We start from the raw sequence: 25,107 nt of genomic DNA, 5'->3' as shown, positions 1-25,107 counted from the left end.
GAGAGGGACATAGAGAATCCCAAGCAGGCCTCCATGACCCTGAGATCGTAACCTGAGCTGAAGCCAAGAGCCAGACGCCCAGGCGACCTGAGACCTGACTCTTGAAGACTGGCCTCTGAGGAAGATGTGACAGGGACCTGAAGTCCGGCCCTAGATGACCTTCCAGCTGCTCAGCTCTGTGATTACAGCTGCTCTGTGAAGGAGTGAGTGGCCTGTGGCAGTGGCTCCTACTTCCCCAAAGCACGAAGGAGCTTCTTCCAGCTTGGACAGAGTGTGTGGTCCCAAGGGTGGGACAGAACGAGCAGCTTTTCTGTCAGTGCTGGTTCCGTAATTTGCTGTTTGGAGGGCCCGTGGCTGCAGAAACGCCTCAGAGACTTACACAAAGAAGCTTTTAGAAACATTACATGTTGCATTGTCCATCTCCAAACGAATGCTCGGACCCATGAAAACGTCTGGGTCTCTGGCAGTGGAATCTTGGCAAAACTGTGGGAAAAAGCAGGCAGGAGGTGACAGGCCTGTCTTTGTCTTTGGTGACAGGGACCGCCCCAGGTTGTAGGCCTTGCTTCCCACAGGCAGCTTCTTCAGCCTGGGCTCACACTTGTCACTGTTGCCAGAGGGCTCATGAAGGAATCGCCTGGAAACCAGGTCATCCCCATGTGCTGTTTTCCAGTTGATGGCAGTTGGCTCCGCACCCCTCGCCGCCAGAGGCCTCCTGCTAACGTGCCAGCTGCTCTGACACCTGGAGAAGCCTGGCGGCCACTGCTTTGAGGTGGAGCCAACAGGGAACTGTTGCCAACAAGAGTGTGTACGGACTGTGGAAGGTTCCTTGCAGGCCGTGCCGCAAGTCTGGAGAGGGGGCTGTGGGAGAGATGTCAAGGCAGTGCCGTTCAGGTGCGCTCTGAGTGGAACCATGTGGAGGGTGGAGTCTGGGGCAGGCAACCTTCTGGAATGAAGAAGGGACACTTGGCAGGGTCAGGGCTAACCCTGAGAGGGCCGGCCCTTCTCTCCCTCCCTTGCCTACTTCCAACAGCTGGGACGGGCTGGCTGCCCCGGGGTTAAGGGGGGCGCCGAGGAAGGGACAGCTTTCAGTCCGAACCTACTGACTTGCCAACTTTCTGTTCACCCCAAGGGTCAGTGTCCCCGGACTCATGGTGTGAGCTGCCCCGGCCTGCCTGGAGATCTGCGTTGCCAGCAGCCGGGGGAAGGGAGGCCAGCTCCACTGCTCCCTGGCCCCATTATCGTGTTTTTCTGAGCATCTGTGTCCTCGTCTGAAGAGAGGAGCTGATCGCAGCTCCCACTTCATAGGATTCTGGTGAAAAGTCCATATGAGGCTGCACTGTGTTTTGTGTGTAATGAACACTCAAAATAAGCGTGAGTTGCTATCAATAAGTGTATTCCAGTTGGCTGAAGGTGCTGGAAGAGCTCAAAATAGCAAATAAAAATAGAGCTTGGAGGAAGCGAGTGCTACCAGTGCCCAGCCACACGGAGGCTGTCGGGCGGAAGCCAGCTATCTAGTTTCGAGCCCACTTTGGGGGGAAGCCGGTCCTCAGCCAGAAAGAAGAGCCACCATCCATGAAGGCACGTCTTTTGGAGGTCAGACGCCCGGGGTCTGTCATGGGTGAAGCGGGTCCCCCAGCGTGCTGGGACTCACGGTGCATCGGCGGGCTGTGCCTTCAGATCCCCGAGTGAGGATGAAACCATGTGCGGGCCACCTCCTGTGGCTGGGGGGAAGAAGCTGCTGCTGAGGCTTCCAGGGACACTTCCTTTGGGTCATCTCTCTTCTGGTCCGTGGGGGGTGCACCCTCATACTGCATGAGTTGCCAGGGTCGTCTGGGTCCCTGCTTTCCCCTGGCTTTAGCCTGCACCTCTAGGGTATCCCGAACCCCACCTGCCTGGCAGTGCCTAAGCAGCTTGATCCAGAGAGCGGGGACAATCGAACAACAATGGTTAATATTCATTAGGGCCTTACTGTGTCCGTTAGCGACACCCTTAACAGTAAGGAACATACAGCTGTCATTTCTTCTCATATCAATCCTAGGAGGTGAGCTCAAGGAGTATCCTCACTGAGAACACACAGGTTCAGAAAGATTCAGAAACCTGGCCAAGGTCACAGGTCAAAATGCAAGAGCTGAAAATTCCAACACAGGTCTCTGACCCTAATCGCAGCTGCACCCGGAAAGAACACGGAGGCTCTGTGCTGTCTAGTGGCAGTCACACCTTCCACTGGGGGCGCTGTCCCTTCTGCCACTCCCGGAGGGGTTTGTTCGCAGTGTAGAGTACTTGCCTGCTATTGGGCGGGGAAACTGAGGCCCCGTGCTGTTTCTCCCTGGCAGAGCTTGAAGGCCCAGGCTCGGCCATTTCAACCCCATTATCCCCGCCCCTCCCAAGGAGCCCGGCTGCTGGGGGCCAACTGTTTCACGCTCTTAGGATGAATGCCAAATCCAACGCATGGCCTCGTAGGACCCTCATTTCCTCTTCTGGTCCCCAAACTCCTCAAACTCCAGAACCACTGGCTTCTTGAAGCTCCTCTAGGTCATCACTGGTGATAGCCTGGCATCTCTTCCAGGCTGCTTATTTCCCTCTCACTGCTCTTCCTGCCTCCATCACTCCCGGCCTCATCCTACCCATCCCTTTTGTTTTACTTTATTTATTTTAAGATTGTATTTATTTGACAGAGAGAGAGAGAGAGAGAGAGAGAGCACAAGCAGGGGGAGTGGGAGAAGGAGAAGCAGACTTTCCGCTGAGCGGGCAGCCTGATGTAGGGCTCCATCACAGGACCCTGGGATCGTGACCTGAGCCAATGGCAGATGCTAAACCGACGGAGCCACCCAGGCACCCACCACAACAAAAAAGAAAGTTGTGAACTTTTTTAGATTTGCTTAAGTTGCCTCAATGTGATGGGACCAATTTGTACACCACCAGCACTTTCTGAGAGTTTGCCAACCTCCCCAATGCCTGTGCTACCAGACTTTGGAATTTAAAACTTTGGTCATTTGATGTGAGGTGGCATTTTGATTTAGTTGGCATTTCCCTGATTCCTAGTGAGTTTGGGCATGAAAATGTGTGCATATGCTTAGGAGCTGTTAGAGTTTTCTGCATCTGCTCAGATAGGCCTTGGATAATGGTTTGGATAATTTTTCAACTTCTTTGTCTTTTCCTTATTGATTTTTAGGAGTTCTTCATAAAAACTTTTTTAGACTAACAATTCTGCATACCAGTCTATTGTTAATTATACACCAAAATATTCTGCATACCAGTCTATTGTTAATTATACACCAAAATATCCTTTTTTAGTCTCTGGCTTATCTTTCAACTTTGTTTATGCTTTCATTGAGCAGAAGATTTTAAATCTTTTTTTTTTTTTTTTTTTTAAAGATTCATTTACTTATTTCAGAGAGAGAGAGGGCAGGGGGGAGGACAGAGGGAGAGAAAATCTAAGCAGACTCCCCACTGAGCACAGATTCCCACGTGGGGCTCAGTCTCAAGAGCCATGAGACCACGATCTGAGCCCAAACCAAGAGTAGGACGCTTAACTGACTGAGCCACCCAGGTGCACCTTGACTTCCTGGATCTTAAGAATTCTTTTACCTGCTAGCCATACATATATTTTCCTCTCTTTTGTAAGTCTTGTAAGTATAGTTTTGCCCTCCACACATAGGTCTGTCATTTATGTGAAAGTGGCTTCTGAATATGATATGAAATAGGAAGCTAACTTTATTTTTTTCTATATGAGTAACCAATGCCGCATCAATGCTTATTGAATTATCTTTTCCCCTACTCCTCTGCAATAATACCTTTTTATATATCAAGTTTTTATAAATGTGTGGGTTTGCTCTGGTCTGCTATGATGCCTTTGTCTGTCCTTACTCTAGGACCATACTATCTTAGCTATGATGGCCTCATAACTAAGTCTTGATAGCTGTTAGGATGTGTTTGTCTCTTACTAATCCATTAGGCCACAAATTCAACATCTCTTCCTCCCGGAAAAGCCTTTCATGATTCCCCAGGTTAGGTCTCATCTCCTCTGTGTATGTTCCTACAGCACTCGGCACTTCATTTACGTAACGTCTGTGGCTCTGTCAGCTTGTAAGATCCTTGAGGCGTAGAATGACATCTAATTTGCCTGCCGTTAGCCTCTCCACAAGCATAATGACCAGCACATAAGAGACACTTGATAAATATTTGGTGAATGAAACAATGGAGACGGAAAAGATGGCCTGTTTTGGCAAAAGACCTTTTGGGGGCAAGCTGGGGAAGACATCTAGGCAGAAAGATATCGCCAGGCAGAGGCATAAAGAAAGACACCAAGAAAGCATAAAGTGGTCTCCTCCATGCATAGCGTTAAGTCTGGAAGGTAGCAGATGCTCAGGAAACATTTGAACAATGAATTTGGCTATCACTCCCTATTCATTCATTATAATTTTTAAAAATAGGTGATATTTTTTGACAGCCATGTGACAGGCATTTTACATGCATTATTTCATTAAGTCCTAAAAACTATTTTACGGGGCAGGTGTTATCATTGTTTCCATTTTACAGATGAAGAAACTGAGGCTTAGAGAAATTGCTCTGTGTCATAGGCCAGGAAGTGAAGGAACTGGGATTTGGGTTCAGAGCTGTCTGGCTCCAGCACCCGAGTCCCTCACTGTTAGGTATCCAGCTTCTGTGACACAGCGGTCAGCTGAAAATGACCCTCTTAAACGGGGGTGAGTTGCTATGTCTAGAACCAGATTCTTTAGGAGCTTGTGTGTTCAGATCACTGTGTGTATTTAGCACATAACCATGATAAAAGGGGTTCCCGGTTAAACATGTATTACTCACCAGGGAATCTGGCCTTCAGTAAGAAGTGAGTTAAATCGTGTTTTATTTATTTTTTATTTTTTTATTTTTTTTAAACACCTACCTTTTTTTAAAAAAATATTTTTATTTATTCATTTGGCAGACAGAGAGCACAAGTAGGCAGAGAGGCAGGCAGAGAGAGAGAAGGAAGCAGGCTCCCCACTGAGCAGAGAGCCCAATGCGGGGCTCAATCCCAGGACTCTGGGATCATGACCTGAGCCGAAGGCAGACTTTAACCCACTGAGCCACCCAGGAGCCCCTAAATCGTGTTTTAGATGACAAGAGAGAGAAGGAACTGTAATTCCTTTGGGTGCAATCAATTCTAAAATGCCAGGATGAGGGGCACCCGGGTAGCTCCGTCGGTTAAGCTGCTCCCTTCGGTTCAGATCATGATCCCAGGGTCTTGGGATCGAGTCCCGCATTGGGCTCCTTGCTCAATGAAGAGCCTGCTTCTCCCTCTCCCTCTGCCTGCTGCTTCCCCTCTCTTAATCTGTCAAATAAATAAATAAAATCTTAAAAAAAAAAAATAAAATGCCAGGATGAGACTGGCCCGTGATGCCCTGAGTCAGTACTCTTCCCAGCGTCGTCCCAGACGGTCGGCATCACCTGGGAAACTCCTGGATTATGAATTTTAGAGCCCCACCTCAGATCTGCCAAACTCCGGGGATGGAGTGCGCCATCTGGGGTTTCATAAGCCCTGCAGGGGACCCCGTGTCACTTGCACCTTGAATAGGTTCCAGGGGTGATGGTCCCCTTGGCACAGGAGGGAGGAGGCTAGGGTCTGCACACTAATCACCGGCAGTTCTCTCTTCACAGACTTTTTGTCACATGCATATTATTTTCTGACTGTTCGGAAATGAAAAAAGGCCAGAAAAATTGCCTTAGGGAGCTGAGGAAATTCTTGTTTATTTTATAAAAATCCGGTAATAATAATGCCAACATTATTTTAACAGCAAGAAACTATTATATATTGAGTGTCTATAATGTGCTAAGCAATATATATATATATGAAACAAAATTCTATATATGTGTATATATATAATTTACATATATATATAATCTTATATAACTATATATAATATAAACACATACATACAATTTTGTTGTTGTGAAAACTTACACCACCCTATGAGTTAGTTACTATTATTCCCCATTTTACAGATACGGAAACAAGGCTTAGAGAAGTTATGAGAAATCCTCAAGCTCATCCAGTTAAAAGTGCTCCAGTGGCATGGACCCCCCAGGTCTTTCCAAGGCCATGATGCCTGTGCTCTTACAGGTCAGGGTTAGTACTACTACGTCCAACACTGAAAGTTTACTCTGTGCCAGGCATTCCTTTAAGCACATGACATACTTCTTCAATAATTACAACTATTATTATTTCCATTTGACAAATGAGGAGATAGAGGCTCAAAAAAATTAAATAACTTTCCCAAGGGCACAAGCTGGTAAACTGTGAAACCAGGATTTGAACTCAAGAAGTCTGGCTCCAACTGCATGCTCCTTGCCTTGGGGAAAGCCTCCCAGCGCATGGAGGATGGAGACAGAGGTTAATGCTGCCGCCGCTGCAGGAATGCATGAGGCAGAGGGCATCTGTGGCTAGGCCCATCCTGCATCCCATTTGCTGTCTTTCCTTTCCTGTGTTTCCTGCTCGCACCTGCTGCCCCCTCCACCCGGCCCCAGTGCTTGTGGCCTATAAGTCAGGCAAATGTGGAGACACCGTGCCCCCAAACAGGCTCTGGTGCCCAGCTGTTGTGGATGACATTCTCCTCCGCATGCATCATCACAGACAGGAGCCTCCTTCTGTGGCCTGTCCCCAGACCTCAGGGCTCCAAATTAAGGGAGCCCAACCATGAGATGGGAGAGTGCAAGGCCTCTTCTAGCAATAGGAATTGCCTTGGAGGCCCAATCACCCCCCACTGTGATTTTGATCAGAATCCTGGCCTTGTGTGTGAGGAAGTTGGGATCGTGACCTTCAGGACAAAATAAGAATAGCCTAAACAATTAAAGAACACTTTCTGGGATACATACAACTTTTTCTATACACACACCAGCTGGAGCGGAGTGGGTAAAAAATGGCATTGGGGAGGCGGGGTTGACACAGAAGCCTGAGACACAGGGAGCCAACAAACTTCTCCCAGGTCTGAATTCACCTCTAATTTCATAGCCAGGATCCTGAGGATGGTCCTAGGCCCTTCTGTTGTTTAACTTTGCATCCCCAGAACCCCTCGCACTGCTACTGATGAGGACTGGCTATAGTGCTTCCTCCTCAGATGGAAAGTCTGAATTTCCTATCTCACATCAGGTGTCTTGGTGAGGAGGGGATGAGCTTTACTTACATACCGGTTAGTATGAGTAATTGTAAGAATCTGTGAATTGGAGATGGCTGTGTTACTTCTACTGTAAACTCGAGGGCTTACATGTATCAAATTGTTGGGAAGGGAATGGGAGTGGGCGGGGCAACTGCAATGCTATGGCCACTGGGGGATGAAAATCGTTTGGAAGGTCACCCTCATTAACTTGCCACCCACCTTTCAGAAAAGGAAGACAGAAGCCAAGGGGAGATGTCACAGAGTGGTGGCAGGCAGTGATGGAGCTCAAGTGGTCTTCTTCTAAGCCCAATGCTAAGCTCCTTGAGGAGCAGGAACTGTATCTGCTCGTCACTGTACCCCCAGTATGCGTGAGAGCTCCTAGCATGAAATCAGCCCTTAAGAAACATTGGACGTTCAAAACCACAATGAGATACCACCTCACACCAGTCAGAATGGCTAAAATTAACAAGTCAGGAAATGACAGATGCTGGCGAGGATGCGGAGAAAGGGGAACCCTCCTACGCTGTTAGTGGGAATGCAAGCTGGTGCAACCACTCTGGAAAACAACATGGAGGTTCCTCAAAATGTTGAAAATAGAACTACCCTATGACCCAGCAATGGCACTACTGGGTGATCCGAAGGGGCACAAACGTAGTGATCCGAAGGGGCACGTGCACCCGAATGTTTATAGCAGCAATGTCTACAATAGGCAAACTATGGAAAGAACCTAGATGTCCATCAACAGATGAATGGATAAAGAAGATGTGGTATATATACACAATGGAATACTATGCAGCCATCAAAAGAAATGAAATCTTGCCATTTGCGATGACATGGATGGAACGAGAGGGTATCATGCTTAGCGAAATAAGTCAATCGGAGAAAGACAACTATCATATGATCTCCCTGATATGAGGAAGTGGAGATGCAACATGGGGGGTTAAGGGGGTAGGAGAAGAATAAATGAAACAAGATGGGATTGGGAGGGAGACAAACCAAAAGTGACTCTTAATCTCACAAAACAAACTGAGGGTTGCTGGGGGGAGGGGGGTTGGGAGAAGGGGAGTTGGGTTGTGGACATTGGGGAGGGTATGTGCTATGGTGAGTGCTGTGAAGTGTGTAAACCTGGCGATTCACAGACCTGTACCCCTGGGGATAAAAATATATGTTTATAAAAAAAAACTAAGGAAATCTGGGGGAAAAAAAAAGAAACATTGGATGAAATGAACTACTGGCCCCTGCTACAACAGGGACGAACCCCGAAAACATGATGCCAACTGAAAGAAACTAGTCGCAAAGGAACGCAAATTGGATGAATTTATTTTAAAGATCTAGAACAGGCACATTTATAGAGACAGGAAGCAGATTAGTGGTTGCCCAGGGCTAGGGATGAGGGAGGGACTGAGGAGTGATGGCTAAGGGGTGCAGGATCTCTTCTGGGGATGATTAAAATGTTCTAAAATTGACTGTGGTGATGAATCCAAATATCCTCTGTGAACATACTAAGAGCCATCGAATTTTGTACTCTAAGTGGGTGAATGACATGGTATGGGAATTGTATCCCCAGAAACTGTGAAAAAGTTGTGATGAATGGGGCGCCTGGGTGGCTCAGTGGGTTAAGGCTCTGCCTTCAGCTCAGGTCATGATCTCAGGTCCTGGGATCGAGCCCCGCATCGGGCTCTCTGCTCAGCGGGGAGCCTGCTTCCTCCTCTCTCTCTGCCTGTCTCTCTGCCTACTTGTGATCTCTGTCTGTCAAATAAATAAATACAATCTTTAAAAAAATTGCGATGACTATATAAATGAATGGACAAATGAATATAGGATACAGTTGCTGACTTTTGTTCTTAGAGTTACTTAGAACCATGGACTATTAGAACCATGTAAATTCCTGATAAGGGAGATCGCTCCTATGTGCATTCAGTCGGGAGACACGTATGGAATGTGTAGCGTGTACCTGGGTACTAGGTGCTCTGCTGAGCAACAGGGGTCCCGCAGCAGCCAAGACTGGCAGAGACCGCGCCTGCCCCCATGGAGTGCACACAAATGTACTCTTCCTTTCCTCCTTTTCTCTAGGAATTTTTTAGTTAGAGATCATGGTTGATTTTTATCATTCAGTGATGTGGAAATCATAGTACAATCTTTAAGAGTACTGAGTTTCCCCCCCCAAAATTTTGGGGCTGAATCTTCCTTAAAATGACCTGACCCCCAAGGGGAGCTATCATTGGAAATCTGAAGGTAACTCTACTTGGCTGTTTTTACTTACTTATTTATTTTTAAAAGACTTTATTTATTTATTTGACAGAGAGAGAGAGAGAGATCACAAGCACATAAGCCGGGGGGGGGGCAGGGACGAGACAGAAGCAGGCTCCCCGCTGAGCAAGGAGCCTGATGTGGGACTCCTGGCCGCCTTTAAATTGCAAAAGATAATCTCCCACATTTTATTTTCAACTAATCTAAATCTCCTTTGGCTGGCAGGCAAGTTAAAATGATAAAAGCTTAACTGCAGATTTGGCCAGTGGCCAACTGGCCCCAGAAGAGTAAGTATCCACGGAACAATGAGGAGAAGATTTGGGGGCGCAGGATCACAAAACATGTTTTGCACGTGACCAGCAAAATCAGCCCATGAGCCGTGAACTGCAGAACAGCCTGTCCCAGTGTGAGGCTGGTGCCCGATGCTGGTGGCAGAGGACTAGCTGGTGGAGGAGCTGGTTGGCTTATTTTAGAAGGACTAGATGGTTCTTGGGGTAGTGCAGCCAATGCAGTTGTGGTTTCGCTGGGTTGAACCACCACACAGAAATGATTTCACCATATGAGCAGGTAAGAGCATGAGGAGGTTAAGAGCAAAGTCTCTGGATGCAGGCAGCCTTGGGTTCAAGTGATGCCTCGCTACTTCCAAGCTTTCAGTAAATTCAGGCCACCTCTTTAAGCCTCTGCTTCCTATTTTTTTTTTTTTTAATTGAGTTACATCAGTTTCCTCTTCAGTATAAAAGGAAAGTAACAGATCTTGTAAGGATCGAGTGAGATAACTAAAATAAATGAATTTAAATGAGACAATGAAGGTAAATGCATATATTATGATTTAGGTAAGATGGGCATTTCAGAAACTATTATTTAAGGCTTTACTTTTTTAGAGCGGTTTTTGGTTCATGGCAACGTGGAGGGGAAGGTGCAGAGCCTCCTCCGCTCCACATCCCGCACTGCGCCCGAGTGCGACGTTCCACAACTGATGAGGCTACACAGACACGTTGTCACCCGAAGTCTGTACTTTACGTTACCTTCGCTCCTGCGGTTGTATGTTCTATAGCTTTGGACAAACGCATAATAAGGACGGGTATCCATCACATCTAGTACAATATCGAGTGTTTTCCTAAACGTCCTCTTTTCTAGCAATTTTAGACAACACAATTTTTGAAATCCTTCCATTTGTCACCTTAGCTCAAATTCCGTGTTAAGGAAAAGTTAACAACGGCATAGTCCAAAGACTTCACTTGGTTAAAAAAATGAGTGACTGTGAAGCCAAACGCAGAAATTAGGGGTTCTAAACTATTTCTGTCAAGTCTTCTTGGTTCTAGACAAATCTTAAAAATCTTTTAGCAGAAATAATACAATTCACCTTTCCCTCACATGGGCTTTACCACCTTTGTGCCTTTCCAGTCTCCAACCTTAATCCTCTCCACTGGTCGCTGCCAACTCTTGCCCCTTCTCTTCTCAGAATATCCTCTAGAGGTTTCTCATTCTCTCTCTCTCTCTCTCTCTCTCTCTCTCTCTCTCTGTGTGTGTGTGTGTGTGTCTGTGTCTGTGTCTGTGTGTCTGTGTTTGCCTCTTCATCTCGCCACCCCTCAACTCTATCTGCAGACCCGAAGTCTCCCCACAGAAACCACAAAGGATCATTTGGTTTCCCTTTGGCAATGGCAGAAAGGGAGTATTACGTTTTGGGGCAAATCCCAAATAGACCCCTGACAAATGCCAGTTTCTCCCTAATGGTTTTTTAGTCTACCTAATGGTTTGTTTGTTTGTATACATTTCAGGTTTCTCTATGAAGCCCTGGCGCACAGAGGGCTGAGCTGGCTTCTAGAGCCCAGGGACATACCTGGCCGCTTTCTGAGTGAGCTCCAGTGGGAAATCCGGGCACAGCAGTTGCAGCAAACAGTGATACTCTCTCATGGTCAGCAAATCTGAAGTTGAAATGGAGAGGAACACGTTAGGTGTCTGTATGGGAAGGCATTGGTCTCTGGCCCATTCCTGGTTTCAGACCTCGTAGTGGTAGAGCTCCTCTTACGAAGGTGGGTCAGTGTTAGGGGTGCACTAGCCACCAACCTCCAGCGGTGAGATTTTTAAGTTCACTGTTTCTACGAAGGTCTTCCTGGGTGGAAAGTACCCAGCTACAACACTTTGGCTAGAGGAGCTTCACTGGTTTGAAAAATGGTTGGGTGAGAAGGGAACAAGAGGAGTACCTTGATCAGCCTTCTTAGTTTGGTTTTCCTTGTGTATGAAAACCCACAAGAATGAGCCGTTTCAAAGCTGGTTAAATCTGCTGAAAAAATCTGGCATGGTAACGTTCACCACAACATGCCCAAAGACCATCCACAGAATATCTGGAAGCACTAGTAAGGCAAACTCAGTCTTGGAATATATGGAGAAGAATACATCATAGCAACCCACAGGCCTTATTACTCTGTCATCTAGGATTGCACACAATCTGGTCATCCTGTTATAAGAAGCCAAGACAAATGCTCAAGATACACGATCAAGGCAACCAAACAGTTCCTGATATACAGAAGCAGTGCTCTGGGGGAGATGAGCCAGGATGAGGCTCTGTTAGCCCATCAGAAAACCCAGAGAGGTAAATCTCGGGATCCCAAGAGAGAGGACATACACTGATGTGTAAAGATTGTTTTGCTACTGCATGGATCAAAGCCAAAGATTTTAGATCAGTCAGGCGGCGGCAATCCACAAGTACTCTGTACACCAAAGCATTTCACATACAGGAGGACAAGCTAATGGTAAAGCAGGAGCAAGCAACCTGGAAGCCATCCTAACTGGGAGAATGAGTGAGAAAAGGGAATCCAAAGGCCATGGCCACATTTAGGGAATGAAGATGATGATCATAGGCACTTGGTTTCTTTGGACCTAAGTTAGCCCAAGCCACAGGAATCCAGATCTCCTGCCCTGCTAGTTTGGTTGATGCTTTTCCAAGATAAAAACCCCAAGTCTCCAGGGAGAGGCCTGGGCTCCTACTACTTTTTCATCAAAGCTCAATTCAAGGTGGGGGCAGAGAGTTAGACTAACCACACCGCCAGAATCAGGGACACCAAAGCAACAGACTCAGCGTCAATGTAGGTCAAAGGATCAAGATGGCTTTTGTGGCCTTCGTCTTGGCCACAATGGGGTGTGCACTTTCCTCTCCTAACTTGTCTGACCTCGGGCACAGCCTGGTTGGAGGTTTTGTTCTCCAAGGGATGGAGGAAGAGCCCCTCGTGGTCTCAGAGATTTGAGGTAAGGGGCAGGAAAGGTGAAGGCAGGGGAGAAAAGCTATTGAGTCTAATGGGTTCCCACATTATTCTCACTCCAGAACTCCCTGTATAAAGAGGAGGGATTTCTGGCAGGAAGTAAATCCAGGAATACCTTGGAGACACTGTGGGTTTGGTTCAGATCCCCTCAATAAAGCAAATATCTCAATAAAGAGAATCAAATGAATTTTTAGTTTTCCAGTGCATGTAAAAGTTACGGTTACACTAAACTGTAATCTATTGAGTGTGCAATAGCATTATGTATAAAAATAGTACATACCTTAACTTAGAAATATTTTATTGCTAAAAAATGCTAATCATCGGAGCGCCTGGGTGGCTCAGTGGGTTAAAGCCTCTGCCTTCAGCTCAGGTCACAATCCCAGGATCTTGAGATCGAGCCCCACATCGCGGGCTCTTTGCTCAGCTGGGAGCCTGCTTCCCCCTCTCTCTCTGCCTGCCTCTCTGCCTACTTGTGATCTCTCTCTCTCTGTCAAATAAATAAATAAAATCTTTAAAAAAATGCTAATCATCATCTGAACTTTCAGCAAGTTGTAATCACTGATCACAGATCAGCATAACGTTAATGAAAAGGTTTGAAATATTTTGAAAAATTACCAAAAATAATTTGAAGAATTACCAAAACATGGCCCAGAGACGCGAAGTGCAAATGGTGTTGGAAAAATGGCGCTGATCAACTTGCTCAATGCAGGGTTGCCATCAACCTTCAATGTGTAAAAAATGCAATGTTGGCAAAGCACAAAGCTGCCTGCAAAGGAAGGTTCTATCTTTGAATCATCATTGCTTTCCTAAGCTAAGCTTTGGTGGACGTATCTAATATCATTTTTGGGGGTCCAAGTGTTTCACAGAAATCCACATTTGTCCCTCCCAAATTACCTACAAGATATCCTTGGGAAGATAAACCAGGTAAAGGAAAATGAGAAGTCCAGAGAACTGTGGAACTCTCATATTCGTCAAGAAAAGACAAGGCTGGTCATCAGTTTCACAGTTTCAGCCTCCTGGTTTCCAGACCCTCAGCTTTCTTTAGGATTTTTTTTTTAAGTTTTTAAATTTATTTGACAGACAGAGATCACAAGCAGGCAGAGAGAGGAGGAAGCAGGCTCCCCACCGAGCAGAGAGCCCCATGCAGGGCTCGATCCCAGCATCCTGGGATCATGACCTGAGTTGAAGGCAGAGGCTTTAACCAAGGCACCCCAAGGATCTTGATGATATAACTCATGTAGTTCAAATGCTTGCTTTCAAGGGCAGAAGAAAAACACAAAAATCATTCTGTATTTCTCTAAGGCAACAACACATCTTAGAAATACTAAATACATCAGAATAACAGAACACACCACGTTCACCACTTCTAGAACTTGACTTTCCTAAATGTAAAATGAAGAAGATAGTCAGATGAAGAGATGAATGAAAGTCCAGGCAAGTGGAGAACTTCTGTCACCTTGATTGTGAAAAACAGTTATTTTTTTTTTAAGATTTTATTTATTCATTTGACAGATAGAGATCATAAGTAGGCAGAGAGATAGGAGGAAGCAGGCTCCCTGTTGAGCAGAGAGCCCAACATGGGGCTTGATCCCAGGACCCTGAGATCATGACCTGAGCCAAAGGCAGACACTTAACTGACTGAACCACCCAGGTGTCCCAAAGACAGCAGTTCTACTTCTATTAATGTAATGGCTGGATAATATCAAGGCCACGTATTTTGAGGGAGAGACATCTGCTACTTGGAGACACTCCTCAGTTGTGTAGTGGGTAATGGGGGGCATGGTGAGTGGAAAGTCTTGTTCTAAAATCAGAACATTGATGAGCAAATAGAAGTTGTCCCCATCTTGTCCTGCAGGCTAGGGTTCAAATCTCAGCTCTGCAATTTACTGGTTATGCAACCTTGGGCAAATTGCTCAATCTCTCTAAATCTCAGTTTCTCATCTGTAAAATGGGAATGATGATGCTTACCTTTCAGGTTTGAAATCAAGATTAAAAGAGATGACGTCTATAAACTAGTCAGCAGATTGTCTAGAACATAGTAGCATGAAACAATGGGGGATATTTTAGTTTTGTTTTTAAATCCCGGGGGCAAAGATAGGAGAAAAGAAGAGTTTAAATGCTTAAACACCCAGGAGTGGTTTGCCTTGAGAATTCGGTTAGGTTGCTTGAGCCAAATCTGTTTTTATCTATTTTTTTTTTTAAAGATTTTTTAACTTATTCATTTGAGAGAGAGAGTGCATGCACCAGAGGGGAAGGGTCAGAGGGAGAGGGCAGACTCCCCACCGAGCAGGGAGCCCGGTGCAGGGCTCCGTCCCAGGATCCAAGGACCATGACCCAAGCCAAAGGCAGATGCCCAACAGAATGAGCCACCTAGGCGCCCCTGAACCAAATCTGTTTTTAAATACTCTTTTGCAGTAGTCATTTGTTTACTATCACCATGGGCCTCCTCCGCTCCAGCCTCTGTGTCATAGCAATGAACAGGCCAGCAGTCTCCCCACCTCCTGAGCTTCCACTCAGACCCTAGTTAACCCTAAATGCTCACTTTGGGCCCTCTAAGAGCTCTTCAAGATCTCAAAGCCCTTTTCAGGCAAGGCTTTGTGCCTCAGGAGAAACGGTAATGAGACTGAATAGTCACTGAATTAGCTCACTTAACCTTCACAACAACCTTAGGAAGGAGACTCCATTATTCCCAGTCCCACTTCACAGATAAGGACATGGAGGCTTAGAGCTATGAAATTGCAGTGGCCCTTCAACAATGGGCCAATGAACAATGAGCACTGCCCCTAACCATGAGTTAGGGGCACCAAACCCCTGTGCAGTCAAAAATCCCTGTATAACCTTTGACTCCCCCCAAAACTTAACTACTCATAGCCTGCTGTTGATGAGAAGCCTTACTGATAACATAGTCAATTAACTTATACTTTGTATGTGTATTTTCCTATACTGTATTCTTACAATAAAGTGAGCTAGAGAAAAGAAAATATTTAGAAAATCATAAGGGGAGGGTTGCAGGGGGAAGAGGGGTAGGGAGAGGGTGGTGGGGTTATGGACATTGGGGAGGAAATGTGCTATGGTGAGTGTAAACCTGGCGATTCACAGACCTGTATCCCTGGGGCTAATAATACATTATATGTTTATTAAAATTTTTTTAAAAATTATATATAAAAAAGAAAATCACAAGGGGAAAACACATTTTCAGTACTGTACTAAAAAAAAAAAATCCACGTACAAAGGGACCTGTGCAGTTCAAATTCGTGTTGTTCAAGGGTCAGTTGTCTTCTATCTGGTGAGTGAGAAAAGAAGGGTCCAGAGCCTGGGGGACAGGAAGGGAACATGGCTTCTCAGAGTGAAATCCTAGGCTGGGAGGGAAAGATGGGGGTGTGAGGGCTGGGGGGCCTTAATACCAACGGCCAGCATTTTCTGAGCACTTACCATGGGCAGACACTGTTCTTGCAAGGGTTTTCCTGTGTCGTCTCATTTAATCTTCACTATGGTTATCCCCATTTCACGGACACAAAAACCTCAGGTCATGGATGCTTACGAGGCAGAAGTGAAATTCAAACTCGGGCAATTGGGCTCCAGCGTTTACCCAACCAACATTTTCAGCACCTTGATCTTATCAACCTTAATGTGGGAAGGCTTAAGAGCTTGTTTTTCCCTCCAAACAAACAGCAGGAACTAAATAGCTCCAGGTGAACTGGATCAAGGAGACAATTCAAGAGAATTGGGATTTTTTTTCATGTAAGAAGTTTAGTCTGAAAGGTTCTAATTACTGTCAACAGGAAAGACTGTAGCCCCAGCAGCAGAGCCAGTGCTGGGCCAGAGGCCACGGGAGGGTGGGGGATGATTACACCTGCGCTCCGGGCCACGCCCGCCATTTCCCAGCCCCGCCCACCTGGCAGCCGCTCCTCCTCCTGGCAGGTGCAGGAAAGCTAAGCGGTTTGTACCAAGCGCTTTGTACAGACAGATGCCTTCTCCAAAGGAACCCTACATCCCCAACCTGGAAAGCTTCAACCAGCAGGTCCTGAAAGCTCAAAGGCAAAGGCATAAGAAGGCTTTGGTATAAGATAAAAATTAGAACACTCTTCACAAACTGGTGCGTTTCTTTCTGTGGGTGGTCAGAGCTGTTAAACATTCTTATTCTCCATCTTGTAATAGTCCCAATGACTGGCTCTGGACCAGAGGTTTCTATGACCTTGATCCTGTCCTTCCCAGAGACAGTATGGTGTTGCACTGTGGCTCGTAGCATGGACTTCAGATTTATCCCGTGGGTCCAAAGCCCACCTTTGCCACTAACTTCAAATTACTTGACCTGTAAGCTCTCTGTGCCTCAGTTTCCCCACCTATCAAATGAGGATAATGATGCACGACCATCATACAGGTTTTTTTTTTTTTTTAAATAAAGGTTTTATTTTTCAGAGAGAGAGCACGAGGCACAAGCAGGGGGAGCAGCAGGCAGAGGGACAAGAAGACTCTCCGCTAAGCAAGGAGCCTGATGCAAGGCTCCATCCCAGGACCCTGGGATCCTGACCTAGGCCAAAGGCAGATGCTTATCAACAGATCCACCCAGGCGTCCCCATTATACACTTGTTGTGAGTTAATTTAAAGTACTTAGAACACTGTCTGGTCCATCAAAAGTGCTGCGAGTATTTGCTAATATTATTTTAGAAATAAAGAAACTAGGGTTTCTTTAACTAAGGTTAATTGCCTCTCAAGTAAACAGAGAGAGTCGGAGGAGGCTGAATGGTGATTCAGACCAAAGCTTGTGTAGTTCCAAAGGTCCTAATAGCTCTACTCCTGCAGGTGGGAGCCAGCTGGTTTGCGGAGAACTCGACTTCTGATGGTAGGACCGTTCATGCCAGGTGACTGACAGACTTCCTGTGGAAGTTAAATATATAGATACCCTCCTGTCGGGCCACATATAATTGCACAGGGCAACTGTATTAGTACAGCGCCCGGACTTTGTAATCAGACTACCTGGCTTCAAAGCCCGACTTCACTACTTAGCCGCCAGTGTGATTTGGACAAGTTACACAACTTCTTGAACTTTGGTTTCCTCTTGTTCAAAATGTGAATAAGCACAGTACCTACCTAATGCGATTGTTGTAAAAAATTTACAATTTATTATTTTTAAGCACTTTTTTAAAGTAACCTTTACCCCCAATGTGAGGCTTGAATGCACAATCCCAAATTCAAGAGTCACATGTGCTTCCGGCTGAGCCAGCCGGGCGCCCTGAGGCAATTTAAATATAAAGTGCCTTTCTGAAAAAATTACTGAAGTGCTCAATAAATGGTAGGATTATTTTATAATTATTAACTGATGAAAACGTGGAGTCCTGAATTTAAGGAATCTTTAGACTTAACTTAAAGCCCTTAGCACAAGGTCTGGCACATAGTAGTAAATATTTGTTGGAGGAACGAATGAGTAAAAACAGGCATGATATAGTGACCCAGAGGAAAATTCAGAGAGACCAATTTCTGGTTACCATGTGAACACAGAGTTGGGGACTCTCCACGCACAGGAAACACATCTACAAATTTAGGGGGACATGAGGAGATGCTAGGAGCTCTAAGTGCTGAAAGTGGGGAATGTCTTGTTGGGTAGATACCACAGCTCTCGGTGAACCCATCACATCCTGGCAGGCGGATGACATTCCACGTGCTTGCTGACCCCAAACACTTTCTTACCAAGTGCTCCATCCAGTCAGCCTCCATATTTGATTTCATAGGAATATATCACCAACTGTATCATGAAAATCAGAGGAAGCCTAGAGTTTACTTCCCATTAATTCACTTTACCACTGTTACAACTCTAGCACGAATCCTGTAGTTTTTCAGGATAACCAGGCCTGACGCAGAATATTCTTTTGTTGGTTACCTCCACTGTAATCATAGAGGGTGGTAGGTGAGGTTGTTTTGGCAAAGAAAAGGAGTCGAATCAGAAATGAACTGGTGCCCAAGAAACAGGGCTAACTTGTTCGTACCTCTTCCTTTCTTGGAAAAGAAGAATGAAGATCTTCTCTTGTCTTTCTACATCTGGTCTGCCTTCTTGCTGTGGAAATTCCTGTCTCTGAAGCTCTGTGGGGGCAGCTTAGTCATCCCTACATCCTCCTGGAAGACCACCATGTGTGCCCACACATTTGCTCAGAAGAACTGTGGTCGGAGACTCAGACGCCTCTGCCCTTCCTGGGAAATGGTGCCTTTTCCAGGGTCAGAGTGGTGTCATTAAAGGAGACCAGTGGAGGAGTGCCCCCAGAAGGAACTGGGGCCGTATCTTTGTCCCTTACTCAGAGAAATCCTTTCCCAAAGCTGAATCAAGTGGGGTCCAAGGCATGGGGGATGAAGTGGGGTTTGGTCTGAATTGATATGTGTGGGTGCCTACATGTTGACGGTGGGGAGCTTGGGCCGGGACAAGAGCTTGAGATAATGAAATGCTACCAAGCCGTGGGGAATCCCAGTGGACTGAACAACCCCTAGTTGGTTGGCTGGATAATCTCAGTGGGAGGCCACAGAGGCCAGAGAACACCACAGCCCAGAGCGGACTCTCCAATTTTCAGTTGCAATTGTTTTTATGTTCTTTTCTGCCGGGCTTATGCTCATTCTAAATGGCACTCACCCTCGGCCAGTCTGCTCTGCCAAGAGATGCTCGGAAGGACATGGGTAGTTAGGGGCATGACCACACCGCCCCTTCCTACCCCCAGGGCCCTGAGGCTTTGGTACCAGTTCGCAGCTGAGTAAATACTTCTCAGTGTTCCTCGGCCAGGCGGGGGAAGGGAGTGAGGGAGAGTGGGAAGGAGAGGAGAGGAAGGAGGCAAGACTGTCTGACAGCTTCACTCTCCATGTAGCGTGTGGCCCCACCAGTCACAGGAAGATTGCTCACAGCCTAGAGCCATGTTCCTGTCAAGCAAAGCCCTAGAAGAAGAGCAGGCCGTGCTCTTAAATTTTGTCTCTTTTGACAGCACTGTTGTTTTATATTATAAATGGAGGGCATTATTAGTTCATTATTAGTTCATGGAAAGGGAAACGATTTTATGAAAGGAATGAGAAGCCCTGGCTTCCATCGACACCTGTGGAGTAGAGGAGTTGGGCCATTCTGAACACTATCCTTTGCCAACCCATTACTCTCCAGAGCATGTTTAATGCATTTAATCAGGGGCAGAGAGCCAGATTCTTTCTTTCTTTATTATGACTAAGCCCAACATCAAGGGACTCTTTCTGTTTGACCAGTATGTGCATTCTAGGCAAAGTATTAAATCAAACATAGTAACAATTACATGGTAATTTTTAGAAAAACAAAACAGACTCCCCAGGAATTGTTTATATTATCAAAGATTTAAAGAAATGTGAGCATTTCTAGTCAGGCTCTGAAAATTCTTCCACGGGGACTGTGTATGGCACAGCCTGGCCATCTGCTCTGGTTTTGAGGCTAAACAAGGGCCGTCCCTAGCTCCCATTGTGGAACTGAACCATAGGTCTGATCTGATCTGATAAGGATCCCCCATACCACGTTAGACCCTCTCTTCTGCTCATCATGGTGGAGCTGTTGGGAGTTTGAGAAACCAAGGCAAGGCTTGGCTCTGGGGAAGATGCCGTCTTGGGCAGCTTTGGTGACATGAACCTCAGCAGACCACGCATGGCCGGGGTGGGCAGCCATATGGCATTGTGGAAGGACGCATCCGTGCCAGGAGAAATGAAAGCGCCTCTCCAGTAGCAACAGGGCTGGCCACTCTGGCACGAGCACAGTCTCCTGACAATTTATTGAGGAAATGGGAGGCAGCTTTGGACACCAAAATGCACAGCCGGATCTTGGCACTGTAAGCTGTTGGAGGGCCCAGCAGCTCAAGCCTCGTATCTGCACCCATTCACATCTTGGTTAGAGACCAGCAAGCCCAGCTCTGCCAGGTGTTGCTACTTGACATTTTTGTTGGAAATAGGAAGACAGGAAGTGCCCCCATGCCACAGAGACTTCAGAACGAAGGTTGAATTCTTATCCGGGGAGAAGCGAGGGCTGTCTCGAAGTCCTGTGACGCAAACCTGTTCTGAACCAAACAGAAATGGTCCAAGAGACACAAGAGGTGGGGCGGAGACGGAACTTCAGTCCTCCTCCTGGTAACTGGGGGTGAGAGGAAACGTCCTGCCCTCTCAATGGTGGTGTGTCTGGAAAACCTCACTCAACCTCTCAGAAAGAGGCAGTATTCTAAATTTCCCTACATGAGTTTTTATGACCAGAATGAGGGTTTTCATGTTGTTTTGAAGGGGGGAAAGGTCTGTTCTCCCACAGACACATGCTATGACATAGAAGAACTCAGCCTGAGCTCTGCAAAGAACTAACCACATTATTCTGGGTACAACTCTTCTGGGCCTCTGTTTTCTCACTTTTAAATAAGAAAGATATGCTATGTGAGGGTTGAAAAAAATTTTTTTTAAAACAGATCAACGTTTTCCCAATGGAAATCTTGTCATGAAACTCAATGTATAATGCAGGTAGAAACAAAACCTTTATTAAAAAAAGGATTTAATTTATTTGAGAGAGAGAGAACATGAGCAGGGTGGGGTGGGAGGCAGAGGGAGAAACAGACTTCCCACTGAGTGGGAAGCCCAGTTTGGGGCTCAATCCCATAACCCCGGGCTCATGACCTGAGCCGAAGGCAGACGCTTAACCCACTAAATCGCCCAGGCGCCCCAAACAAAGCCTTTCTCACCCAACCCTCGCCTCACCTAGCCTAGAGGTGCAAGGGATAAAGTGGCTGGGAGAGAAGGCCTGGGACACTGCTTTAAAAATCCAGGGCTGTGTGGAGGACGGTTAAAAAAGCTGTGACTCTGACTCTTAAGTGGGACTTACCACTGACCGCTAAGTGCCTGCGCCAGCCGGGATCCAAATCCTGGCTCTCTGGCTAACCAGCCACGTGACACTGAGCAAGCCACTTAGAAAGAGGAGTGAATGTTAATACTAACACCAGTGATAACAGTCTGCACAATACTGACACGAATCGTAAGGAGTTTTTGAGAAGATTAAAATAGATGATTTAAAAAAAGAGACCCTGGGGCGCCTGGGTGGCTCAGTCCGTTAAGTGGCTGCCTTTGGCTCAGGTCATGATCCGGGGTCCTGGGATCGAGTCCTGCATCAGGCTCTCTGCTCAGAGGGGAGCCTGCTTCTCCCTCTGCCTGTCACTCTTCCTGCTTGTGCTTGCTCTGTCTCCGGCAAATAAATAAATAAAATCTTAAAGAGAGAGAGAGAGAGAGGCACCTGGGTGGCTCAGTGGGTTAAGCCTCTGCCTTTGGCTCAGGTCGTGGTCTCAGGGTTCTGGGATCGAGCCCCCCATCGGGATCTCTGCTCAGCAGGGAGCCTGCTTCCCCCTTTCTCTCTCTGCTTGCCTCTCTGCCCACTTGTGCTCTCTTTCTCTGTGTCAAATAAATAAATAAAATCTTAAAAAAAAAAAAAAAGAGAGAGAGAGAGAGAGCGAGAGCCTGGGGATGCCTGGGTGGCTCAGTCTGTTAAGCGGCTGCCTTTGGCTCAGGTCATGATCTCACAGTCCTGGGATTGAGTCCCACATGAGGCTCCTTGCTCTTAAAAAAAAAAAAAAAAAAAAAAAAAGAGAGAGAGAGAGAGAGAGCCTGGCAGCTATGCTGGTGGTAAGCATAACATAATATACAGAAATGTCAAATCACTACATTGTACACCTGCAACCAATGTCACATTATGTGTCAACTACATGCAAATAAAAAAAAAATTAAAAAGAGAGATAGTACATTTAAAGCGCTAGTAGATGGCCCAGGGTAAGTATTCAATAAACAGTGCCTGCTCCTATTATCACTCTCCTGCTTCTGCACACAGGTGGGATGGCACCTGCGTCACAAAAGGCACAATTCATCCAAGTCCTCCAGCTCCAGCCAGTGGGTGGCTAAAACAATCTTATTCCTTATCTCATGTTTATTTTATCTTGCCTTTGTTCTTACTGATGAGAGAATAACAGACTTCCTGCCTGAAGGCAGGTGCACACCACTTTCCTGGAGAGTCGATGCACTGCCAACCCTCTATCATTTCAGATTGAAAAGTACTGATGAGTCACATTTATAGAGAGACTGGATAATCATGAAAACCATTTTCATACACATTATCACTTTTGATCCCCCTATGAACCTTGAGAGGCGGGGGAGGGAAATAGTATTGTTCCCATTTTTATAAACAAGGGAAATGAGCCTCAGTAAGGGACAAAATCACCAAGTAACTGGCAGAGCCAGGACCTAAGCAAGGCTTCTCTTTCTGGGTCAAGGCCTCTTTCCACTACCTGGGCTGGTTCCCTATGATACCTTTCCTTCTTGCTATTTGGACCTCAGCCTGCTTTTACGTCTTCTATGGGTGAAAACAGCCGGCAGAGTGAACTCCATAACGAGAATGCAGTGAATGGTAGCTGCTACTGCTGTTACTGTTAGTGTTACCGTCGATATTTAAATCTGCTCCCAGCCAGTTCATCTCTTTCTCTCATCCTTCTCCTGTGCTGGCTCCTAGGGTCAGATGTGGTCTCCCCGGCTCCCAGCTTCCTTGCTGCCCCCAAACAAAAGGACAGACCCTTTCTAATTTAGGTGACTTGCTGCTAATCTCTATAAGAAAATAGAGAGGGGAACAACAAAATTAATACACATTTGAAGCCATTATAGGCCTGTTTCTGCAACTTTAACAGGACTGAACACAGATTAGCAAGAGAAAAGCATACTTCATGTACACACGAAAATGCTTCCAACTACCTTTCTACTTTCCAATTTAAAATCAGGCTGATGGGATGCTTGGGTGGCTCAGTTGGTTAAGATCTGCTTTCGGCTCGGGTCTTGATGTCTGACTCCTTGCTTGGTGGGGAGTCTGCTTCTCCCTCTCCCTCTTGCCCCTCCCCCCCAGCTCATGATCTCTCCCTCTCTCTCTCCTATAAATAAATAAATGGATGAATGAATAAATAAATAAATAATATCTTTTTAAAAATCAGGCCGACAGTTTGCATGGAATTTTATTACTATTAATTAACATTTTTTTTTTTTTTTTTTAGATAATCTCTATGCCCAAGGTGGATCCTGAACTCATGACCCTGAGATCAGGAGTCACACGCCCTAATGGCTGAGCCAGCCAGGTGCCCCTGGGATGGAATTTTAAAAAGCTATCAGTGGGCGCCTGGGTGGCTCAGTGGGTTAAGCCGCTGTCTTCGGCTCAGGTCATGATCTCAGGGTCCTGGGATCAAGTCCCGCATCGGGCTCTCTGCTCAGCAGGGAGCCTGCTTCTTTCTCTCTCTGCCTGCCTCTCTGTCTACTTGTGATCTCTGTCTGTCAAATAAACAAATAAAATCTTAAAAAAAAAATAAAAAGCTATCAGCAAAACTGATGACTTGTCTGAGAAAGCAAGCCACAGAAAACAAAACAGCAACAAAAGTACTTCTCTGGGCTTTCCACTGTCCAAAGTAGCCATAGAATAAATAGGAGGTGGAAGAGATTATGCATTTGATTTGCTTAAAATGCATTTTCCTTCTCTTCTAAATAAATATGAAAAGAAGCAGTGGCTAACAGTTATTCAGTAAGAGAGAGTTGAACCAAGACACACTAAAAATAAAAAAAAAAAAATCTAAGTCCCTGGTTCTCGATGATTGTGTGAGTAGAGGAAGACTGTTGCCAGCATGTAGGCGTATTTATAAAGACCACAGCCTGTTCTCTCGTCAGAATCCACTAACTTCCACCAATGATGACGGATTTATGGCTACCCATCAACTAAAAAAATAGACTTAAGAAACAAAAACAGAAGGAGCCAGAAAGAGGGTTGGATATAGATAAACACATACATCTCTTCAGATGAATCCACCTTTGTCTTTCCTGCTGTTTTCTGTCTTTTGTGGGCACATATAATGTACCCTATCTATAATTATATGTATATGTGTGGCTAAGCGAAAGAGGCAGCTAGAGACAGAAGAGGCCCGACTTTTTTTGGGACTGGAAATGGCACTGGGATGGGAAAGGAAATTGATGTTAGCAGTTACTGTGCCTTAAAGCCATGGGTTTGTTTTTCAAAGTATGGCTTTCCTGGTAAAAGATTCTTTGCCTGTAATGTGAGTGAATCACTCATCTTATTTTAATAAAAATGTGAACCAAATGATAGCGGCTCTGCATCCTGGGAAAGGACACAATGGTTAGGCTTTCTGAACCCTGATCCTTATCTTGCAGTGGGACTGGCAGGCATACAAAAAGAAAGGAAAAAGTTCAAAAATATTCCAGTGGCATCAAAGGATGGACCCACCCAATTTCTTTCATGCACGAGTATTCTAAAAGATAAAGTCTGGTCTTACGCACTGGGGTCTGGACAAGGTACCTGGTTTCCTCATGGATGGGTGGCCTCTAACTGGCCACCAGCTCCTTAAGTCTCAGTTCCTTCTTCTGCCTCACATGTAAATGATCAGGGTCGATTGGACTAA

The 25,107-nt window shown here is 46.0% G+C and overlaps 1 protein-coding gene across 7 annotated transcripts in view; it reads right to left on the bottom strand.

Annotated features, from left to right (window-relative positions):
• CSTPP1 (centriolar satellite-associated tubulin polyglutamylase complex regulator 1) overlaps window positions 1-25,107 on the bottom strand; it is a 190,542-nt gene that overhangs the window by 13,111 nt on the left and 152,324 nt on the right. For all 7 annotated transcript variants that reach the window (XM_059141824.1, XM_059141814.1, XM_059141833.1 and 4 more), the window contains one exon: window positions 11,242-11,326. In XM_059141824.1, the coding sequence (XP_058997807.1) occupies window positions 11,242-11,326 (85 nt within the window). The remainder of the gene's footprint in view (window positions 1-11,241; window positions 11,327-25,107) is intronic.

Source organism: Mustela lutreola, chromosome 1 (assembly GCF_030435805.1).
Source record: "Mustela lutreola isolate mMusLut2 chromosome 1, mMusLut2.pri, whole genome shotgun sequence".
NCBI classification, from domain to species: Eukaryota; Metazoa; Chordata; class Mammalia; order Carnivora; family Mustelidae; genus Mustela; species Mustela lutreola.
The sequence above is the reverse complement of the archived record's forward strand: the minus strand, read 5'-3'. Positions and strand labels throughout refer to the sequence as shown.